Source organism: Gallus gallus, chromosome 2 (assembly GCF_016699485.2).
Source record: "Gallus gallus isolate bGalGal1 chromosome 2, bGalGal1.mat.broiler.GRCg7b, whole genome shotgun sequence".
Taxonomy (NCBI): Eukaryota; Metazoa; Chordata; class Aves; order Galliformes; family Phasianidae; genus Gallus; species Gallus gallus.
The window spans coordinates 55842414-55860004 of record NC_052533.1 but is presented as its reverse complement, the minus strand read 5'-3'; the positions used below and the strand labels follow the sequence as shown (position 1 = coordinate 55860004).

The 17591-nt window shown below is 48.4% G+C and overlaps 3 protein-coding genes across 10 annotated transcripts in view; 1 reads left to right on the top strand and 2 right to left on the bottom strand.

Moving 5' to 3' along the window:
• LOC100858664 (probable 2-ketogluconate reductase-like) overlaps window positions 1-13034 on the top strand; it is a 45610-nt gene extending 32576 nt beyond the window's left edge. For all 5 annotated transcript variants that reach the window (XM_046938112.1, XM_015275928.4, XM_040696338.2 and 2 more), the window contains 3 exons: window positions 10868-11043; window positions 11260-11356; window positions 11770-13034. In XM_046938112.1, the coding sequence (XP_046794068.1) occupies window positions 10868-11043; window positions 11260-11356; window positions 11770-11926 (430 nt within the window). In that variant the 3' untranslated portion in view covers window positions 11927-13034. The remainder of the gene's footprint in view (window positions 1-10867; window positions 11044-11259; window positions 11357-11769) is intronic.
• Window positions 3-9401, bottom strand: LOC121113118 (coiled-coil domain-containing protein 81-like). Of its 2 annotated transcripts, XR_006938606.1 has the most exons (4): window positions 8712-9401; window positions 1513-1574; window positions 934-1087; window positions 3-630 (listed from the first exon to the last, which is right to left on the bottom strand). XR_006938606.1 is itself a non-coding variant. In XM_040696351.2 (3 exons), the coding sequence occupies exons 1-3, from the start codon at window positions 1600-1602 to the stop codon at window positions 341-343; spliced, it is 534 nt and encodes a 177-aa protein (XP_040552285.2). In that variant the 5' UTR covers window positions 1603-2203; the 3' UTR covers window positions 3-340. The 2 variants fall into 2 exon arrangements, 1 of the variants encoding a protein (XP_040552285.2); XM_040696351.2 differs by lacking the exon at window positions 8712-9401 and having other exon boundaries at window positions 1513-2203.
• Window positions 13035-13044: 10 nt separating the features above from the next.
• Window positions 13045-17591, bottom strand: part of LOC121109601 (golgin subfamily A member 6-like protein 6) — a 7438-nt gene continuing 2891 nt past the window's right edge. For 2 of the 3 annotated variants that reach the window (XM_046938113.1, XM_046938114.1), the window contains exons 3-9: window positions 17232-17347; window positions 16511-16628; window positions 15869-15989; window positions 14949-15461; window positions 14452-14627; window positions 14005-14127; window positions 13045-13801 (exon numbers count right to left, since the gene is read on the bottom strand). In XM_046938113.1, the coding sequence (XP_046794069.1) occupies window positions 13510-13801; window positions 14005-14127; window positions 14452-14627; window positions 14949-15461; window positions 15869-15989; window positions 16511-16628; window positions 17232-17347 (1459 nt within the window). In that variant the 3' untranslated portion in view covers window positions 13045-13509. The remainder of the gene's footprint in view (window positions 13802-14004; window positions 14128-14451; window positions 14628-14948; window positions 15462-15868; window positions 15990-16510; window positions 16629-17231; window positions 17348-17591) is intronic. The other variant, XM_040696341.2, reaches the window with a different exon arrangement.

Below are 17591 nucleotides of genomic sequence, written 5' to 3'. Positions count from 1 at the left end.
ACAATGGGAATGGCTGGCAGCTCCAATCTGTCTTAGCCCAACACAACGCAAGCTGCCAAAGGGAGGGGTTCGGGCCTCAGCAAGCCTTGCTGTGCCTGTGTCTCTGCTCCATGCTCTGAGTTGGGACTGAGCAGTGACGCTCACCGCTCCTCTGGTCTCTTGACAAAAAGCAAGGCCTTTTGAGGTTGCATATCCTGGCACAGAGCCGCGCCCCCTCGTGTAAGGGAAGAGCTCTACAGAGCCTGCTTTCCTGCAGACCACCAGGAGCCCAGGTGGCTGAAGAAGCATGGCAGGCCAGGAGAAAGCAGTCCCCTAGTCCCCGGAAGGCATTTCAGAAGAATCAGAGGTAGTGCTGGGAAAATGCAAAACCTACCCCAAGAAGAGCCTGCAACATGTCAGCAGTCCCGTTGAGCTTCTCCAGGAAGTCCTCATAGAATTTCATTTGGACCCGTTTTCCTTCAATCAGCAGCATGCCAACGTCTCTCCAAATGAAAGCAACGTTCCGCCTCTTCTCTATGCAGGCGCTGAAAAGGCACACGGTCCTTTCCACGCAAAGCTGCGCCGCGTCTGCAGAGATGCCATTTTCTGAGGCTATCTGAGCATACGGAAGTTGCTGATACTGGTCATGTCCTGGCGAAAGAAGAGGAGAGGAACGTGAGCACTTGGAGAGCCACTGAGTGGGCTACAATCAAAAGTCAGCAGCTTCCAGCCCCACAGGCAATACGCTACTCTTGAGATTTTGAAGTGGCACCATTGGTATGTCTCTGAGGAGACGCTGAGACACGGAGCCAATGAGACCGGAATGAAACCCATTGTTGAAGCAGGTGAAAGAGAGTGTGCTGTTACACTGTATTACCATCTATAATGACAGTCTGGCACCCTTTCCCCACTCTGGTGCCAGGGAAGCACCTCTGTCAGACTTCACTCTCCTACCTGCAACATCTATGGAGTCATACTGGAGGTCATGGTCCTGCGCAAGAGCCTTTGCCAGGTGAAACAGGGGTCTCTCAACAGTAACCAGACCCTTCTGGCTGACTACGCGCTCTCTGACAACCATGAAAGTCCCCAGTCCAGGAATGTGCACAGCCTGAAAGAGAAGAAAGGGTGGATCAGAAGAAGTTTTGCAGGGGATGTCAGAAGACTATTTCCCTCTCACCCCTCCTGCCTGTGAAGAACCAGAGAGTGCAGTCTTTTGGCTCATAAAGAGACAAACGGGGTTCCCAAGCTGGCAGTCACCCCTAGGCAATCCACTTTAGTCATTCAACTCTGCCAGCAGAGGACTCAGGCAGGCCCAGAAAATGTCCAGCCCTTCTTCCATCATTAGGCCTGGACCTCCTGGCATGTCAGAACTGACAGAGGAGCTAGCCTGTGGCCCATTTTGCATTGCAGAGTCCTTCTGGGGCATGATTCCTGCTTCCACAGAGGGGAAGAATATCTGCGTTCCGTGGCAAATGGGCTCTCGCGGCTAAATCAACCGTGAGAGGGAGGAAAGGAGAGGGAGGCAAGTCCCACCTGGTAGAAAGCCAGCTGTTGACTGAGATAATAGGATGCACTGGACCAAAACTTAGCGAGCTCTGGAAAACAAAAGAAGAGACATGTCATGCTCCCAGGAGGCCACCTCAAAACAGTTCAGCACCCTGAATTCCTGCCAAAGGAGTGATGCGTTTCTGAGACAAGCAGTTCAGTTCCACTGGCGGCTCCTGCTTGGAGATCCCTGGGAAGGCAGGGGCCAGGTCGGGAACAGAACCCAGGAGTCACGCCTGCCCAAGCGCTCCTTCGGCCCCTTGGGTGCTAAGGTAGCTGCCTTCTTGCAGCAACCTGCCCTGCTCAGCCATGCCCACCTTCCTCCTTCAGGGCTTCCACACCTGTTTTCAGACATGTCACTGGGCCCGACAGCACGTGTGAAATTGGGCCTGAGGGCCTTACCAGAATTTCTGAGCTTCTCAGCAGTTGGAGGCGAGCGAGGTCCCGAGAAGAGGGATTTTGCCATCTTGCTTCCCCCCTTGCTGCAGGTCAACAACTGTAGCAGGTGGGCAGCCTTCCAGCAAAACAACCCTCCTCCTCGGCCCTTCACCCCTGCCCCTAGTTCTGCTTCTCTCTGCCTACTCCTCCTCACGGCACAGCAGCTCCTCCAGAGCACAGCAGCGGCGAGATCAGCTCCTCGGCAAGCACCTGGAGTCTCTCCGGCCTCTCTGGGAGATGTGGGGAGGACACGTGGGGTCGTTGAGCTTAAAGGGGGCGGTCACCGCTGTGATGCAGGGCTATGCCATTATGACCTTAGAACATGTCACAGAGGGACTGCACACGCCCTGCCACTGGGCCTGTCAGAGGTGCCCCAGTGGTGGCCTGTGGGAGTGGAGCCCTGCGGCTTCCGCACGTCGGATCAAAGCTACCCAGACAGCTCTGGCGCAAGGACACAGGGAGGGCATTGCGCGGCGCTGACTCTCATTATGGCAATGGGTTGTGTGCTTTGCGACCCGTGGGCTAAACACAGCCCTGCGAAGAGCCAAGACTGTGCAGTCTTGCTTTCCCCTTACTAAAGGAGTTGGTGACTAGGTTTCAAGATTGCTGAAAAAAGGGTTTAGTAAAAAGTATACAAGCGAAAATTATCCGTGTTAGTTCTATCCATCAGCTTCATTATATATTTTGTATGTGGCCCAAGACAATTCCTCTTCCTTCATTCAGGGTGGCCCAGGCAGGCCAAAAGGTTGGACCCTCTTGCGGTATGTATTAGAAAAGCCTTTGGTTGCTTGCCTTACTCATTAGAAGACACAGGGTTTTGTAATTACAGCATTTATTTTTACAAAAGCGGAAGTGGTGACATCACAGTAAATGGTCTTGCCATTCTTTGTAAACACACAAGGAGCAGTGACAAGGAACGCATCTTTAAACACAGCCGATACGTCAATTTCACATCCAGTATGAAATGGAGAGACACTATGCTAAATGGACAGCCAGAGAAGCGAGCTCCCTTTGTGCACAGCTGAGACTTCACCGTGACACACACAGGTCTCAAGGAGTAACTGCTTTCTGCAAACCGCCTGACACATTTTACCTCTGTTGTTAGCTGCTCACACATTCGGGAAAGTTAACCATCGGAAATACCCCGGGTGCCTACCTCCAAGCTCTTTTTCTTCTCCAAGCTCTCTAATTCGTTTAATGAGGGCCATTAAAATGGAAATCAAACTGATAATCCCGTATTAAAAATTGATACATTTTTGAGGGTTGCAAAGCTGAGAACAGGAGATTGGAATCGTAATCGGTAATGAAAAGCGGCCCTGATGAGAAGCTATTCTCTGGGCAGTTTTCCAGAGTTGCTCCTCGGATGCACTAGAATCCTTCCCCTTCGATGTCACTGTTAATGTCTTAATTCCTGAAGGAAAATGACATCACATGTTTGTTTCCTACATAGAGCATATCTGACCTTCCATGGACTGAAAGGAAGCTTTCATTTCTAAACATAGCTTATTCGTACAAAGGTACTGTAGAAATCCATATTCTCTCAGGAAGTAAAATACACGCCTGTAGGCATCTACATTGCACACACCTTCAACCATTAGGTATTCAACTGAATGCTCATGCGTTATACCATGGGCACAGGTGGTCTTAAGATGTGTGACAAACCTAACGGCTTCAAAATGCTGTTAACTTACTAACTGGGCTATCAAACATCCAGCAGTGCTACATCAAGTGTAGCTTCTGGTTGATGTGAAGATATTTCACATTAGCCCACAACAGGACTGAACCGTACTAGAAAAATACTACACACGGTGTAAGCTGTAATGAAACCACCTAGCAGGCACCTCAGTTGAGAAAGTATGGAGATGCTTCGTAAAACAGAAGCGCGTTTGTTAAAATAACTTTTGGTAGTCTTCTGTTTCGAGACTGTTTCTGAATTGTAGAAATGAATAATCCCAGCTCAAAGAGAAAGATATGTATTAGTAGCAACAAGAAACGGCATGCCTCTTCTGGAGGGAATCCCCATTTGAATCATTTTTATATGGCTCTCATGGAGCCATCTGTAACCCCAAAGTCTACCAGTAATCCAATGGAAGCACCCCATTTATGCAATTTTTCTAAGAAGGCAAAAGTCAAAGCCTGAAAAACCTAAGTTAGCCATAAGATTGAAGTCAAATTAAACATTCTCCAAATTGACCATTTGTGGCCATTTTAATTTTGTATGAAAGATACCTAGGAAACTTTAAGACAACGTTCAAACTAAACAGTTCTCCTGAGAACCAGCTTCATTTACTCTCTGGTTAGGCTTAGGGAGTAAAAGGACAGGTTTTAAAAAGTAATCTGAAGATGCAGTAATAAGAATCTGGCAAGAAGTTAAAGACTGTTTTCCTAATGTTCTCAGGAACTACTTTGTTCACTGGAAGGCTAGTCTACAGAGATATTCTGCACCACAAGTCCAGAACAAAGGCCCCACTCAACTGGGGTTTTCCTTCCAAGAACTGTATACCTCACATAGTCCTGGAAGAAGAAAACTTTTGGCATTAGTTTTGTATTAAATACACGTGACTTAGTCCAGCTGCCGCTGAGCCAGAAATGTTTGTCCCTGCCCATGAAGCCCAGCAATGCAGAAATGAGAACAACATTTTAGAAATGAGAACCAGAGCTCACAAATTCATTAGCTCATTGTCACTGAGTTATCTAGATCAATCTACATTAATCTATGCCCGTGACAGGGGGGCAGTAGGCCCGTGGGCCCCCTGGCTCCCAAAAAAATGGGAAGGGAAAAAGGAAAGGGTAGCAGAACGGGAGCTGGGCTCAGAGAGGGAAAAAGAACGGAGCAGCAGCAACGATCTAAGGAGGAAAACTTATTTTACTATGATATCGGAATGCAAGATAACACAATATAATACAATCTAATTGAAATTAAGGGTAATAAATCAAATAAAATAAGGGAGAGAAAGTTTCCAAAACCGAAAGGCCTACGTGAATGAAGGTGCACAGCTTGGAAGCACACCCACCCCTCTGCCTGAGTGTGAGAGAGAGTCAGATCCTGTGACTTTCGTGCTGTATCGCCCTTCTCTGACCATGAGATCCTCTGGGATAGGTAGTTCTTCTTCTCTTTTGAGAAGCAGGTATCTAGAAGGTTGTCAATCCACAGAACTGGAGTATTAACCCTTTAATTACCTGTGCTGTACATGATGATATGATGTGGAATACCAATAGCAAAATTACAAAATCATGACACATCTTCTGAAACTGGTGTCTCATTCGAGTCTTAGCCATGCTATTTAACAAAACTCACTCCAGAGGACCATTTCACTTAAATTCAAAGGATCACTTTGCACATACGTGAGTTACCGCCATAACCCAAGTATCACAGACTCAAACTGAATCTTCCTTCTCTCCTGCATGGGAATAAGCAAAGCAAAGCTATGCATGGTAAGAAGTGGAAGTAATGACACAGTGGCTTGCCCAAAGCCTTGTGTGGTGTCCAAAGCGGACCTCCAAGATAGAGGACTCTTCAGTTTCACATTAGAACTGTAGACATTCTGCGGGGTTTGTCGTGTGACACGGACTTCTGCCTCCCCTCAACTCCTTCTCCTGGCGGGGAAAAATCGGTGGAGAAGTGCAAGCGGCTCAACTAGGGTAAGGAGAAAAGTAATTTACTAAAAATGGTAAAGGGATGTGAGATAATACAACATAAAAGGAATTAAGAGCAATAACTCAAACAAATGGGAGAGGGAAAATCTCTGACCCGTTCTGCTGTCTTGGCTGCCTGGGCAGACAAGGTAATCCTCTCACTGTAAGCGTTGCTTTTTATCTTCCTCCCAGAACAAGGGACCACAAAGCACTCTGGGAATCTTAGTCTGGAATGATACTCTTATCACTCTGGAATGAGAAGAGTGGGAGGATGCACGAGGAAACCCGGCCTGCAGGCACGCCTGGTCTGCAGAGGAGTGGTTCCATGAAACAGAGTGGGTGCTCTGCACCCTTATACAGTAGAGCAGTGCCAGCCAGGTTGTTTTAAAGCTTTAAGACATTTATCAGATGGTGAAACAGGTGGGGGGGGGGAGGTTGTGTGGCTGAGTGCAGTTTGCTCTGTGCAAGATTAAGAGGTTAATGGCACAGCTACAAATGGGGCCCCGACCACATTCAACTGACCTTTCTTTGGAAGGAAAAGGAAATAAATCAAGGAGAGCCTCTTTGGTGTTATGAACAAACCAGGAAAGCAGATTTAAGGAAAAACATCATCATCTGAAGACAGCTGGGCTCACAGACAGCACAGCTCACAGCCAACACCACACATCTATGCAACGCTGCTACACAGACAACACAGCTGCGGGACCTGTGGCACACAAAAGAACGTATGAGTTTTTTTAAATTGCCAAGCATCCTGCTAAATGTAAACACAAGAAGTATTCTGAGCATAAGATGCTTCTGCCACATTAAACACGAATGGGCGACATCAGATATCTGAGACCTTACAGTGACACACACAGCTCTCAAGGAGTAACTGCGTTCTGCAAACCACTGTTGCAAGAGGGCATCACGCTCCCTTGCGGGTGTGGCGAAAGAGCTGCGGACTCCGGACTCCTTCGCTGGTGCAGAGCAAATGTGCTTTATTGTAGGCGCTTACAGCCTTATATACCCCCGCAGCACAACAGTTTTCCCGCGCAGCCAAGACTGGTTACATGAGGGCTGGGCGCCTTGTGGATGTTTACCTCTGGCCCAAGTTACTGTTGAGCTTTACCACTCATTAGCGATACAACGACCTTCTTTATCCCACATCTCCCCTTTTTCTATTAATAGAATAAGAAGCCTGGTTCAGAAACAATTCTAAAAGTAGCTAAACTAGGATTAACATGCTGAATAAACGATGCGTTATTTAGAATACAAACAATAGTCCATGTTAACCAATTCCTAATGATTCCAGTTCTTATGATTTCTTGGTGAGGCGGCTTGACAAACCAAGCGTGACTTGATGGTTGTGGGAATTGAATGTTTTTTCTGCATCAGAACAAGATAAGAATTTCGTTAATTTCATGGCCTCTGCTACCATTTGGGTCCTTTATTACAATTAATAGCTCTTTTCAGGGCTCTTTCTACTTTATCAGGGCTCTGTGATAGTTTTCATTGCTCATCCTCTAGATAAACCTTCCCCAACAACGCATACTCAGTATATAAGTAAAATAATATATACATACATATGTATATATCCATAGAGATTAGGTAGATGGAGTAAGTTAAAAGCACAAAGACTGAAGCTCCTGTCTGTCCAGACATCTGAAAAACTTCTGGGCCTTCCGTTTTAGACGTAATAGGTATCTCTACAAATCAGAAACCCCTTGATGTTGGAAAAGGACTAGCTTTTGGTGCTGGATAGACAGGACCCGAGTAACAGAGAATTAAGAGGAGAAGTTAATCAGTTAACAGCATACATATATAAGCTAGTAACATGTATAGCTAGCATGAAAGAAGTATATGTCACACACATTGCAAGAATATCCTGCACAAATTAAAAGGACAATTCCTGACATGCCTTAGGGAGTGCCTGAAGAAGGAATTGAGGAAGATCTGGCAGCCGCCTCCGTACTCTCTGTCTAACAAAGACTCTGAAGAAAATCACCATATCAATACGAATGAGAAGGGTACTGACATCTTGGAGACAACAGGACTGCTATTGACTGACAACAGATAACACACAGTACCCAGCCAGTGGGGAAAGGGGAGGCAAGGCGGGAGGCGGGGGGGTGGGGGGAAACAAGGTACAAAAGCTGTCATATCCGTGCCCATAAGCGCGCTCTCCTGCTTGTGGGACGCCCGCCATTGCAATCGCGAATAAAATCTGCTTTATCAGAGATACCGTCCTGACAAAATTATTCGGCTATTTCCAACATGGGGAATGCCCAAACCACTGCTGGAAGTGCAGTGATCACATTATGGCCAGCGCTGAGATGGCTGGCCGCACCCATCGTGCTGGTACCCATCTCGGACCTGTTCCTCTTAAGACACAAGCATAGCGTCGGCCCCCTGTTATCAACGATTAGGGCCCTTCCCATTGATTAGAATTCAGATTTTTTTACCACAACCTGTGCTTTTCCCTTGACAGGAGTTAAAGCAGTTTGACCAAAGTACCTGTAAAGTGGAGGGCCCTCTGCTGTCCATCGATTTAGAAAATTAAGAACATAACGTGCTTTAGCTATTCTTTCCTGAGAGGTCATACCCGCACTCCCCCTTTTTTGTTTATTAGCAAACTATTACCACACTATAAAATAATAGCACTAATTATATTAATAACACAATCATCAGAACTCAATTAAAGCCTCGACTGATAACACACTAAACGTAAGGAAAAAGTTACATAAGTCACAATTTTTTGAGTCGATACATACACACTCACACAGGCATCTCTGTTAGACAATTCCATAAGAAGGAAATGAAAACTTTCTGAGCTAATGTGTTACTACTTTTTGACCCGAGGGACGGCGAACCACTGAAAGGATAGGGAACACCCCAGCGGTGGATGCAATAGGCAGTGCCAGCAGGGCGTCCCCTGCTTCAAAGTGCACTTTGCCTTTCTCACCCATCACAGATTTTCTCCTGCTTTTAATCTTGACAGGGTCTGCAGGGTTTTTTCAGCTTGTGCTCTACATCTGCATGGCCAGTGCATGATACAGAGCCCAGGTGGAACACGTGCTCACAAAATAGAACAAACCACTACGTTAGATCTCTCTACAAAACAAAATACTTACAGAAAGTATGTACAGCTATAGTCGCTTACTCCCACTGTTTCTTGCTTTACCCTTAGCTCCGTTTTTTATTTAATTATTAAGCTTTTTCCCGTTGATCAGTAGCTCCTACTACTGTTACAAAAATCACCTATGGGTAGTAACTCTTGATGCGGCTTGGAGTGAGAGCCAGCCCTATCTACCAGAAAACAAACATCTTTACCCAGCTGTGTGTGCAATGCATGCAGTCCACGGGGGGCAAAACTCATCCTGGGCTCTTCCATGTCCTGCTCTAGTGCCACTGCTGCTGTTCTTCCCAATTTCTTTCATTACAATCCCTGTTTCTATATACTTTCAAGCTCCCTCAATTAATTTTCCTCCATTGGTTAATGGTTAATTAGTCTCCATTGCTAGAGCAGAAATTATGAGAGCATTTCAGTGATGCTCCAAAAGTAATGCCTCCTGATTTATTACGTTGGCCCACTGTGTCAGAGGCAGATGCTGGAGGTATGGCAGTACAGGTTGGACTTTCTTGACAATATTTTGTTAGGTTCAAATCCAACATTATAAAGGCTTAATGAGATCGCTGGCCAAGCTAGAATCTGCAGCATAACTTCACCCCCTTCAAGGGTTATGACAGGATTGGATTGAGATCCAGGAGACAGATGGTGAAATTTACTCCCAGCAAAATAAAATAAAATAAATAAAGTGAAGGCAAGTGTTTGTGAGGTGGTAAATGCTACAGAAGAAGCTTTCGAACTTCAAAGAAAATACTGCAGACACAAAAGCGTTATTTCCCTAAGGTGGTCATTCCTCTCAGCAGAATATCACCATCAAGAACCTCTTCTGTGTCTGTGCTTCCAGTCCTGACTGTTACGCTGTCCAAGGCTTTCTAAAAACTTCTGCTTTTCCTCTCTATTTTGACCTGAATTTGTCATCAATTTGTACCTGTTTAGCATGTTTTTACATTCAGGCTCCCAGATAGCAGTTTCTCCAGACACGAACTATTTTGCTGCTGACTGGCTGGGAGTTGAAGTGACCAGGGCGACTCTTGGGATCATTGGGATGGGCAGAATCGGGTATAAAGTGGCTCAGAGAGCCAGAGCCTTTGAAATGAAGATCCTGTACCACAACAGGAACCGCAGGTAAAAATGTTTGTTTACTGTGTGGAACTGGTCCGGGGCAGAAATGGAAACCACCGCTCTGGGGTGTGTCCCCATTCTTCCCAGGCACTGGCAACAGTTGTAAGCAACATGAGGATCACCGCCAGTGTGCCACCACTGCTCACCTTGGTTCCCTGCTTCTCCCCTTGGGAATCAGCTCCCCTTCACCTCCCTGTACTTGTGGCTCCCTTCTCAGCTATCAGCAGGTTTGGAGGAAGGGTGACGCTAACTCTTCTGAAGATGTAGGCCAAGCAAGCCAGACTCCGTCCTGCCAGAATCTTCTCTCAGGCTTCGGGCAACGTCCCTTGTCATCCGGGCTGTCACTCCTTCCTTCAGCCCAGCCGGTTCACTCATCATCTTGATGGCAAAGATCCTCACTTTGTTTTATCGCTCCCTTTGCTTCCCCTTTCTTCCCTTTCCAAAGCAAGTTCTAACTTGCAAGTCTGGCAAAGGTAATTGACAGGGACTGTACAGATACATCAGCAGGAGAGAAGAACAGGAGACCTTCTGCATACCCATCCTCCTATACATAATACCACCTGTGTGTTTTGCAATTACATTTACATCACTCTTCCAGGGTCCTGCCACTCCTCTATCCTCTTGCCCTCTCTAAACCACTTCCTTCTCTCCTCCCTTCCACCACTTTGACTCACACAGAGGGTGGTAAAGCACTGGAACAGGCTGCCCGAGGAGGTTGTGGATGCCCCATCCCTGGAGGCATTCAAGGCCAGGCTGAACGTGGCTCTGGGCAGCCTGGTCTAGTGGCTGGCAACCCTGCATATAGCAGGGGGGTTGAAACTAGATGATCATTGTGGTCCTTTTCAACCCAGGCCATTCTATGATTCTATGATTCCCTGGTACTTAGCAACGTCTATTCCTTTATCCTGGCCTCAAACTTCTTAATATCTGCACTGTTTAAGATGACGCTTAGGATGGATGGATGGGTTGGTTAGTTGACTAATTGTTAAAAACAGTTCCAAATAGTTGTGTCAAATGGGCTGTGTGTTTTTCCTTCAGGAGCCAGGAGGAGGAGCAGGCCGTTGGTGCCTGCTACAGTGAGATGGAAGACTTGCTGCAGCAATCTGACTTTGTTATGCTGGTTGTGAACCTGGCGCCTCAGACTGAAAAACTGATTGGGAAAAAGGAGCTGGGGCTGATGAAACCCACAGCCACTCTTATAAACATCAGCCGAGGTAGGCATATCTCCCGGAAGTGGTAATGGCTCTGTGGTGAAGACTACTAAATAGTCTCTGTTTGTTTTGCTTGGTTGATGGTTACTAGAAAGACATTCTACTTTCAAACAAGATGTAGGTGCTTGAATTTCTTTCCCCTGGGTCCTTGACCTTTCCCCGCTCCCAGGCGAAAACGTATTCACTGACTTGTGATAGAAAGATACCATTCCATTGCAGGTGCAGTTATTGATCAAGATGCATTGGTGGAAGCTCTCCAGAATAAGACTATTAAGGCTGCTGCTCTGGATGTGACATACCCTGAGCCTCTGCCAAGGTAGAATAACTTGCTTTTCATTCTCTTAGTCTGAAACTTGTAAAATGCTGAGCAAAAGTGTACTTATTACTTTGATCTCTATGGGGAGTCTCTCACTGTTCAAGAGCGTAACCTCATCTTATCTTGCACAATCCTAACTTGATGACCATCTATTCTCCCTTGCCACATTTTCAAGTCAACATGACTGCCAAGCAAGGCAACAAGGCTAGCAGAGAGGATGGAGAAACGAGTAAGCAAATTTACCAACATTTTCTGCCAATCCTGTGTACGTGGCCCCTTTCTATCAATGCCGTTGCTGTTTCCTGAGGTTATGTTCTCAGCAACTAGCAGAAGAATTCATTTCATGTGTGATATCCATTCTGTTCTTACTGCTTCTTGTGGGTGTAATACCTTGTCCTTGCTGTTTCTTGCAGAAATCACCCTTTATTGAAATTAAATAACGTCATAATAACCCCACATATTGGAACTGCAACAGTTCAAGCCACCCACATGATGGCAGAAGAAGCAATAGCAAATATGCTGTCTGTTCTCAACTGTCAACCCATTCCAAGTGAAGTGTTTCCCCAGTGATTTGCACCAGACGACAGTGCTAAATCTCTGACTTGTGAGGAGGCACAATTTCATACAGGACCACTGTTTAAAAACAAAACAAAACAAAACAAAAAAACAAAAAAAAAACAAAGAGAGAGCAGCTTTGTTCCAGCACAGCTCTTTTTGTCAGTATACTGCAAGGCTGTCAACTCACTCAGCTTACTCTGTACTGGCATTTACAAAATCAAAACAATGAAGTGGAACAGCTAAAACTGTTTTGTTTGAATACTTTGATGTCTTCATGAATGATTTCTACAGGGTTCCATTAATGAGTGCTGGTCCCTTTTCAAGCACCATCTCTTTTTGAAAAGGACGGGAACTGGCAATTGCAATATGTCAGAAGTCATGCAAGCGAGCACAGGATGGGCTTGGCTTGATCTTCTAGAGATGAGGTGGAAAATCAGTGTCTAGCAAACGGAAGTAAGGTCAGGTGACAGGAGTGAACTACAGATACGCTGTTCACCTCTGCGGGAAGAGTATTCATGTGGCCAAAGCTCAACTAGAGTTGCAGGTGGCCTGTACTGTGGGAGACAGATATTAAAAGCACGTTTTAAATTACGTCAATAGCAAGAGAAAGATCAGATTTTTCTGTGACTTACTGGAAAACACACAGAAGACGGGAAAAAGCAGCCCAAACTGAATTGACAAGATGTTGTCTCAGAACTGACTTACAGCTGTTCAGCTGTTAAGCCTGGGCTCAGAAAGCCCCACTGCGTGAGCATCTCACCTTTTGAGCACAGACATTCCCTGCTTCAGCCATGGATCTGCCAGCAATGTCAAGGGGCAGGCTGTGGAAGGGGCCACCTTCAACCCAGGCAAAGAAGCTGTTGGCAAAGCTGTCAGTGTGCAGATGATATAGGCACACTCATGACGCTAGAGAAGATTCCCACTCCGAGATGGAGCAGGGACTGGGCTTCCCTCCCCATCTCCTCACGCAAGGTTCCTGCCTTGGATTTTACCACCCTCACAGCACATTGTGGCACCCATGCAGCTCTGAGTAGCCCTGCCAGTGCAGGCCTAGGAACTCTAGGAAGGGGAGCACCTGGCTTTGCCAGGCACCCACAGTAAAGCGTGTGTTTCACAGTGACCAAGACCCATGGTGTTTGGGTAATGGGGTTTTATTGGGTATAGGGAAAGGGTGACAGGGAAAGTGGCGACGCGCCTTTCAGAGTGTCACCGTTAACGTCGCCAGAAGTGAACGGTGGTCCTCACTGAGCCTCATTGAGGGTCCTCATTGAGGGTCCTCATTGAGGGTGACACTTGCTGGATGTCTGTCTCGGGAGTCTCAGTGCTGGCAGATCTCTCGTGCTCCTTGTTGACGTGCGCAGGAACTACTCTCCGGGCCTAAGGAGTTCAGCGTGAAGCTCTGTAGTTCTGTGAATGCAGAGACAAGCAGCACAACACTGCAAGTCTCTGCAGTATAAGAGAGTGGCTCTGCTCGTGTGTGGCTAGAGAGAGCAGGCTCATGGTCCCTGTAATGTAATTGCAGCCCTTGTGGCCAGTCCCAATCTGGGGTAGCCTGCTGTGGGGCTGATTGACCAGGCACTGAGTCAGGCGAGGGCTTAGACTTTGGCCTGAGCACATAGCTGGCTGGCAGGGTTGTCTGTGCAGAGGTCTCCAGTTCCGCGGCCAGCTGCTCTCCATCCCACAGGCCCAAGAGGGTCTTCCCGTGGCTTGCTATGGCTAGCTATGACATGGTGCTTACAGGAGCCCACACCACCTACCCGTGCTGCCTTGCCCGGCCTTGGCCCAGGAGGGGGTGCAGGTCTATACTGAGGTCCTGACAGAGAAAGGATGCTGGGTGTTTCTCTTGCTGACCGACTCCACTGACTCCACCGCAGCACTGCGAGCTCGCTGTAGGCACACAGTGGGAGGGGGTGTGAGCACAGGGAGACCGCTCTCTTGCTGGGGCTCCCAAGCTTGGTGCCTGCTGCGACTGCAGGAGGTGGCTGTGCTGAGAGCCCGCTTCCAGGAAAAGCCCTTCTTTTGCCCTGGTGCTGCAGGGGGTGGGAGAAGGGCAGTGTGGGAGACCAAACTGCCTGTGCGGAGAGCTTTACCTCTGGAGCCGGCCCTGCAGATCCTTCTCTGCATCTCTCTGTCCCTGCTGCTCACGGGCCACTTGCTCCACAATGCACTTCACCACCTCCCGCAGGGTCTCTTCTGTCACTGGAGTAAGCCTCCTGCAACAACAAGGACAAAACCTGTCTCACTCTTCAGCTGTGACACCCCTGCCTCTTCCCTCACCCAGCCTATTCCACACACGGCCCCATTTGGCCCCACAGCCACTTTGATGCAGGATGACTTCCACACGTGGGCTGCTTTGGGCTCCAGAGAGGCTCATGGCATCGGGCCCTAACCATGGTCACACCCATGGCCTCAGAGTTCTCTCTGAGGGTGTTGTGTGCGGCACCATGACTCGGAGGCTGGCTTCCTTGATCCACGGCACAGGTGGCTCACCACCACCCTACTGCCCCTGGCCCTGGTTGGGATTGGTGTATGCTTACCGTTTTGGGAAATGAGCGCTGTCCCAGGAGACTCTGGGTGGCTCCTCCTCAGCCTCTTCCTGCTCCCCCATCATCCTCTTGATCAGGCTGTGGCTGGAGCTGCAGCTGGAGCTGGACTGCTCTGTCTCGCTCTCAGACAGAGAGCTGGAATATTCTTCCTCAAAGGTAGAGGATTCCTGTACAGGAAGAGACACTCAGCCTTGGGGTGCTGCTTCCCAGCATGCAGCTCCCTGCAAGACCACTCCAGTTGGGACTGCAGTGGGACGGGAAAGCAATCAGGAGAGAAACCTCAGCATGCTCTTGGGGCCATGTCCCAGCGTGACCAGGGCTTTGTTACCGCTCCCTGTTGGGTCCTCTTGCTCTCAAAAGGCAGCAGTCAGCCATCCAGCTGTGCTGCACCAACAGCGCTACTCTGGTCCAGGTGCTAGAGGTACCTTACAACCTCAGCTCCCCTGGATGGGAAGGTGCTGCTGCTTTCTTGCGGGGATGCAAAGTACCTGAGCCACTGGCATCTCCACTTCTTCTGGCTGGGCTTCCGTCTTCTCTGCTTCCAACTCTTGCTGCTTGGCTTGCTTCTTTTTCTGTTTCTTCAGCATTTTGTTCTTTTTTTCCTCTTCAGCCAAGAACTTCTGGGCATGTTTTGAAAATCTACTCTTCTCCTCCTGCTTCACCTTCCTCACCTTCTCCTGCTTCACGTTCTTCACCTTCATCTCCTGTTTCACGACCTTCACCTTCTCTTGCTGCACAAACTTCACCTTCTTCTCCTGCTTCACCTTCTCCTCTTTCCTCATCTTGTCCTCCTTCACCTTCTTCCCTTTCTCCTCCTTCACCTTCTCCTGCTTTACCTTCTCCTCTTTTCTCATCTTGTCCTCCTTCTCCTTCACCTTCTTCCCCTTCTCCTCCTTCTCCTTCCTCACCGTCTTCCCCTTCTCCTCCTTCTCCTTCCTCACTGTCTTCCCCTTCTGCTCCTTTCCCTTCCTGGTCTTTGCGCATTTTTTCTCGGCGGCAATCTGTATGCAACAGCAGGCAGCGTTAGTCTCTGTGGAGGCTGAGGGGTTTCCCTTCCTGCACTCCATTTCTCCCTTTGTCTTCCACCTTTCTGGTTTGCTGCCAGGCTCCTGCGGACTCGACTGAAGAGCCCTTCTGTAAGAGCCAGGAAAATAAATAAACACTGGGCTAAATGCAGTCTGGCAGCTGTGAGTTCTACACAGGCCATCAGGAGCATCCCCCAGTTAGCTCTTGGGGTGGCTTTCGGGAGGCAAACGGAAGTGAACTGCTTATTCTCAAATGCCATCCCAACTCATTTCTCTTCAAGCAAGGTGTTATGTGAACGCGCAGTAAGGAACGCTGTGAGAATCAGTGATGCTTTTCTACAGTTCAGTAAGACAGAGGCACTGCAGCAGTCTGTGTCACATACCCTTCTATTCGCCTCCACCGCTGCAGCAATGAAGTCCACCATCCTGGGAGTCACCAGAGGAATGACTTTCCCTTGCTCTTCTTTATCCTGCAAGGGTCTCCCCGGGACGGCTGGTAGCTGCCTGCAGAGACAGGTGGGGAGAGTTGACAGGAGGGCAGGAGGTGCTGGGCTTGCATTGCATGCTTAAAAGTGCTTCAGCAGCTTCCTCAGCAAAAAAGAGTCTGCAAGAGCCCCCACATGACTGATCTGGTCTCTACCACTTCCCTCGGAGACCTGGGAACAGCCTGCGGTGCTGACAGCAACCCAGAAACACACTCAAAACTATTCAAACGCTCCTAGGAAAGGAACACCTTCATCCCTTCTCGGGATGTTTCTTGTCACTTTGCGCACTGGGCTTGGCAAACAGAAAGGTCCGGTTTGCTTCCATCTGAAGGGAAGCAAGAAAGACTCTGCGCTCTTGCAAGGAGCTTTTGCCATTAGTTACCCAGCTAAGAAGTAATGCTATAGGACGTTTGTCGTGAGCAAGGAATCGCAATGTGGTAGGATGAGTTCATACAGTCTCCGGATACCCTCCAGATAAACTTCACTCCCACAGAGGCAAGAGCATGGCATCACCCGCGTTTCTTTTGCCAGGAGTCTCACCTGGTGCGAGGCTCTTTCTCCTCGGCTTTCTGGTCTCTCCCTGGCATTACAGTCAATGCCGGTAATCTTATTGGAGAAAGCGCTGCTCGATGAAGGAGGCGCGTCTCACAAAGGTCCCCTAGAAAGAGGAAGGGAGAGAACTTGAGAAAAGTTGCATTTCTGACAAGGTTTTGGCCCGTTTCTTCATGGCTATGGGGCAACGTTGTTCCCTGGGGAATGCTACATTGATGCCTTCATCCCCTGTGTGTGCTGAAATGGGGGATGCCCTGGCAGATGCCGATGGTCTCAAAGAGCCATTCCAGAGAGGAGAATCGTTTAGCACCAGAGGAGCTGGCTCTTGCATCTCTTGATGCATGTCCCACCCACACAGCTTTGCTACTGGGGCGTGCTGACAGCAGAGGAAGTGCTTTTGAGGCATCTGAGAAGACAAAGGGAAGCAAGGGTAGTGATTTCCAGGGCTGGCAGGACAGGCTGCCGAGCGGAGGCTGCGGGGAAAGTGTCCTCTGCTGAGATGATCCCAGTGGCCACTTGTGATGGAGGGCTGCCCTGAGAACTTGTTCCGCAATGGATCACTCAGGCTTTCCCATAGTGGGTACAAAGAGTCACCCAAAGTGTCTCATGCTCTTCCAGGCGCTCTGTGGTCATGTCAGTTCTAATCGTCTCCAGATGGGGAGGAAGGAAAACAAAGAGGCCCCTGCTGGCAACTCACAGGTGCCCTTACCTTTCGTGCCACTGTCACCAGGTCTTGCCCAGCCTTGCTCGTGTCTGGTCTTCACGTGGTACTTCAGGTCCACCTTTGGTGTTTCAGTCATTTTAATTATGCACTTGTGCTCGTACCTGAAAGAGGAAGAAGCAGGCTGAAGGAAGGGCAACACCTTCCCTTGCAGTTTGACCCAATAACGGAGTGACAGAGACAGACCGCAGAGACACTGGAAGGCCATTGTTTCCCAGAGCAGCTCATTGTGGAGAACCATACAAGACCTCCAGCGTCTGGAGGGGCAGGTGAGGCCCTGTCAGTACGTGCCAGTGTTTTTTCTGCCCTTGCTGTGAGAGCAGTTTTGCTCCCAGCCAACCCCTCTGG

Coding starts and splice junctions, on each gene's coding strand:
- LOC121113118 (XM_040696351.2), bottom strand. CDS start 1,602: ATGACATGTCTCTTCTTTTGTTTTCCAGAGCTCGCTAAGTTTTGGTCC. Junction 1,088..1,512: donor AACAGCTGGCTTTCTACCAG/GTGGGACTTGCC, acceptor CTTCTCTTTCAG/GCTGTGCACATTCCTGGACT. Junction 631..933: donor TGACTCCATAGATGTTGCAG/GTAGGAGAGTGA, acceptor TTCTTTCGCCAG/GACATGACCAGTATCAGCAA.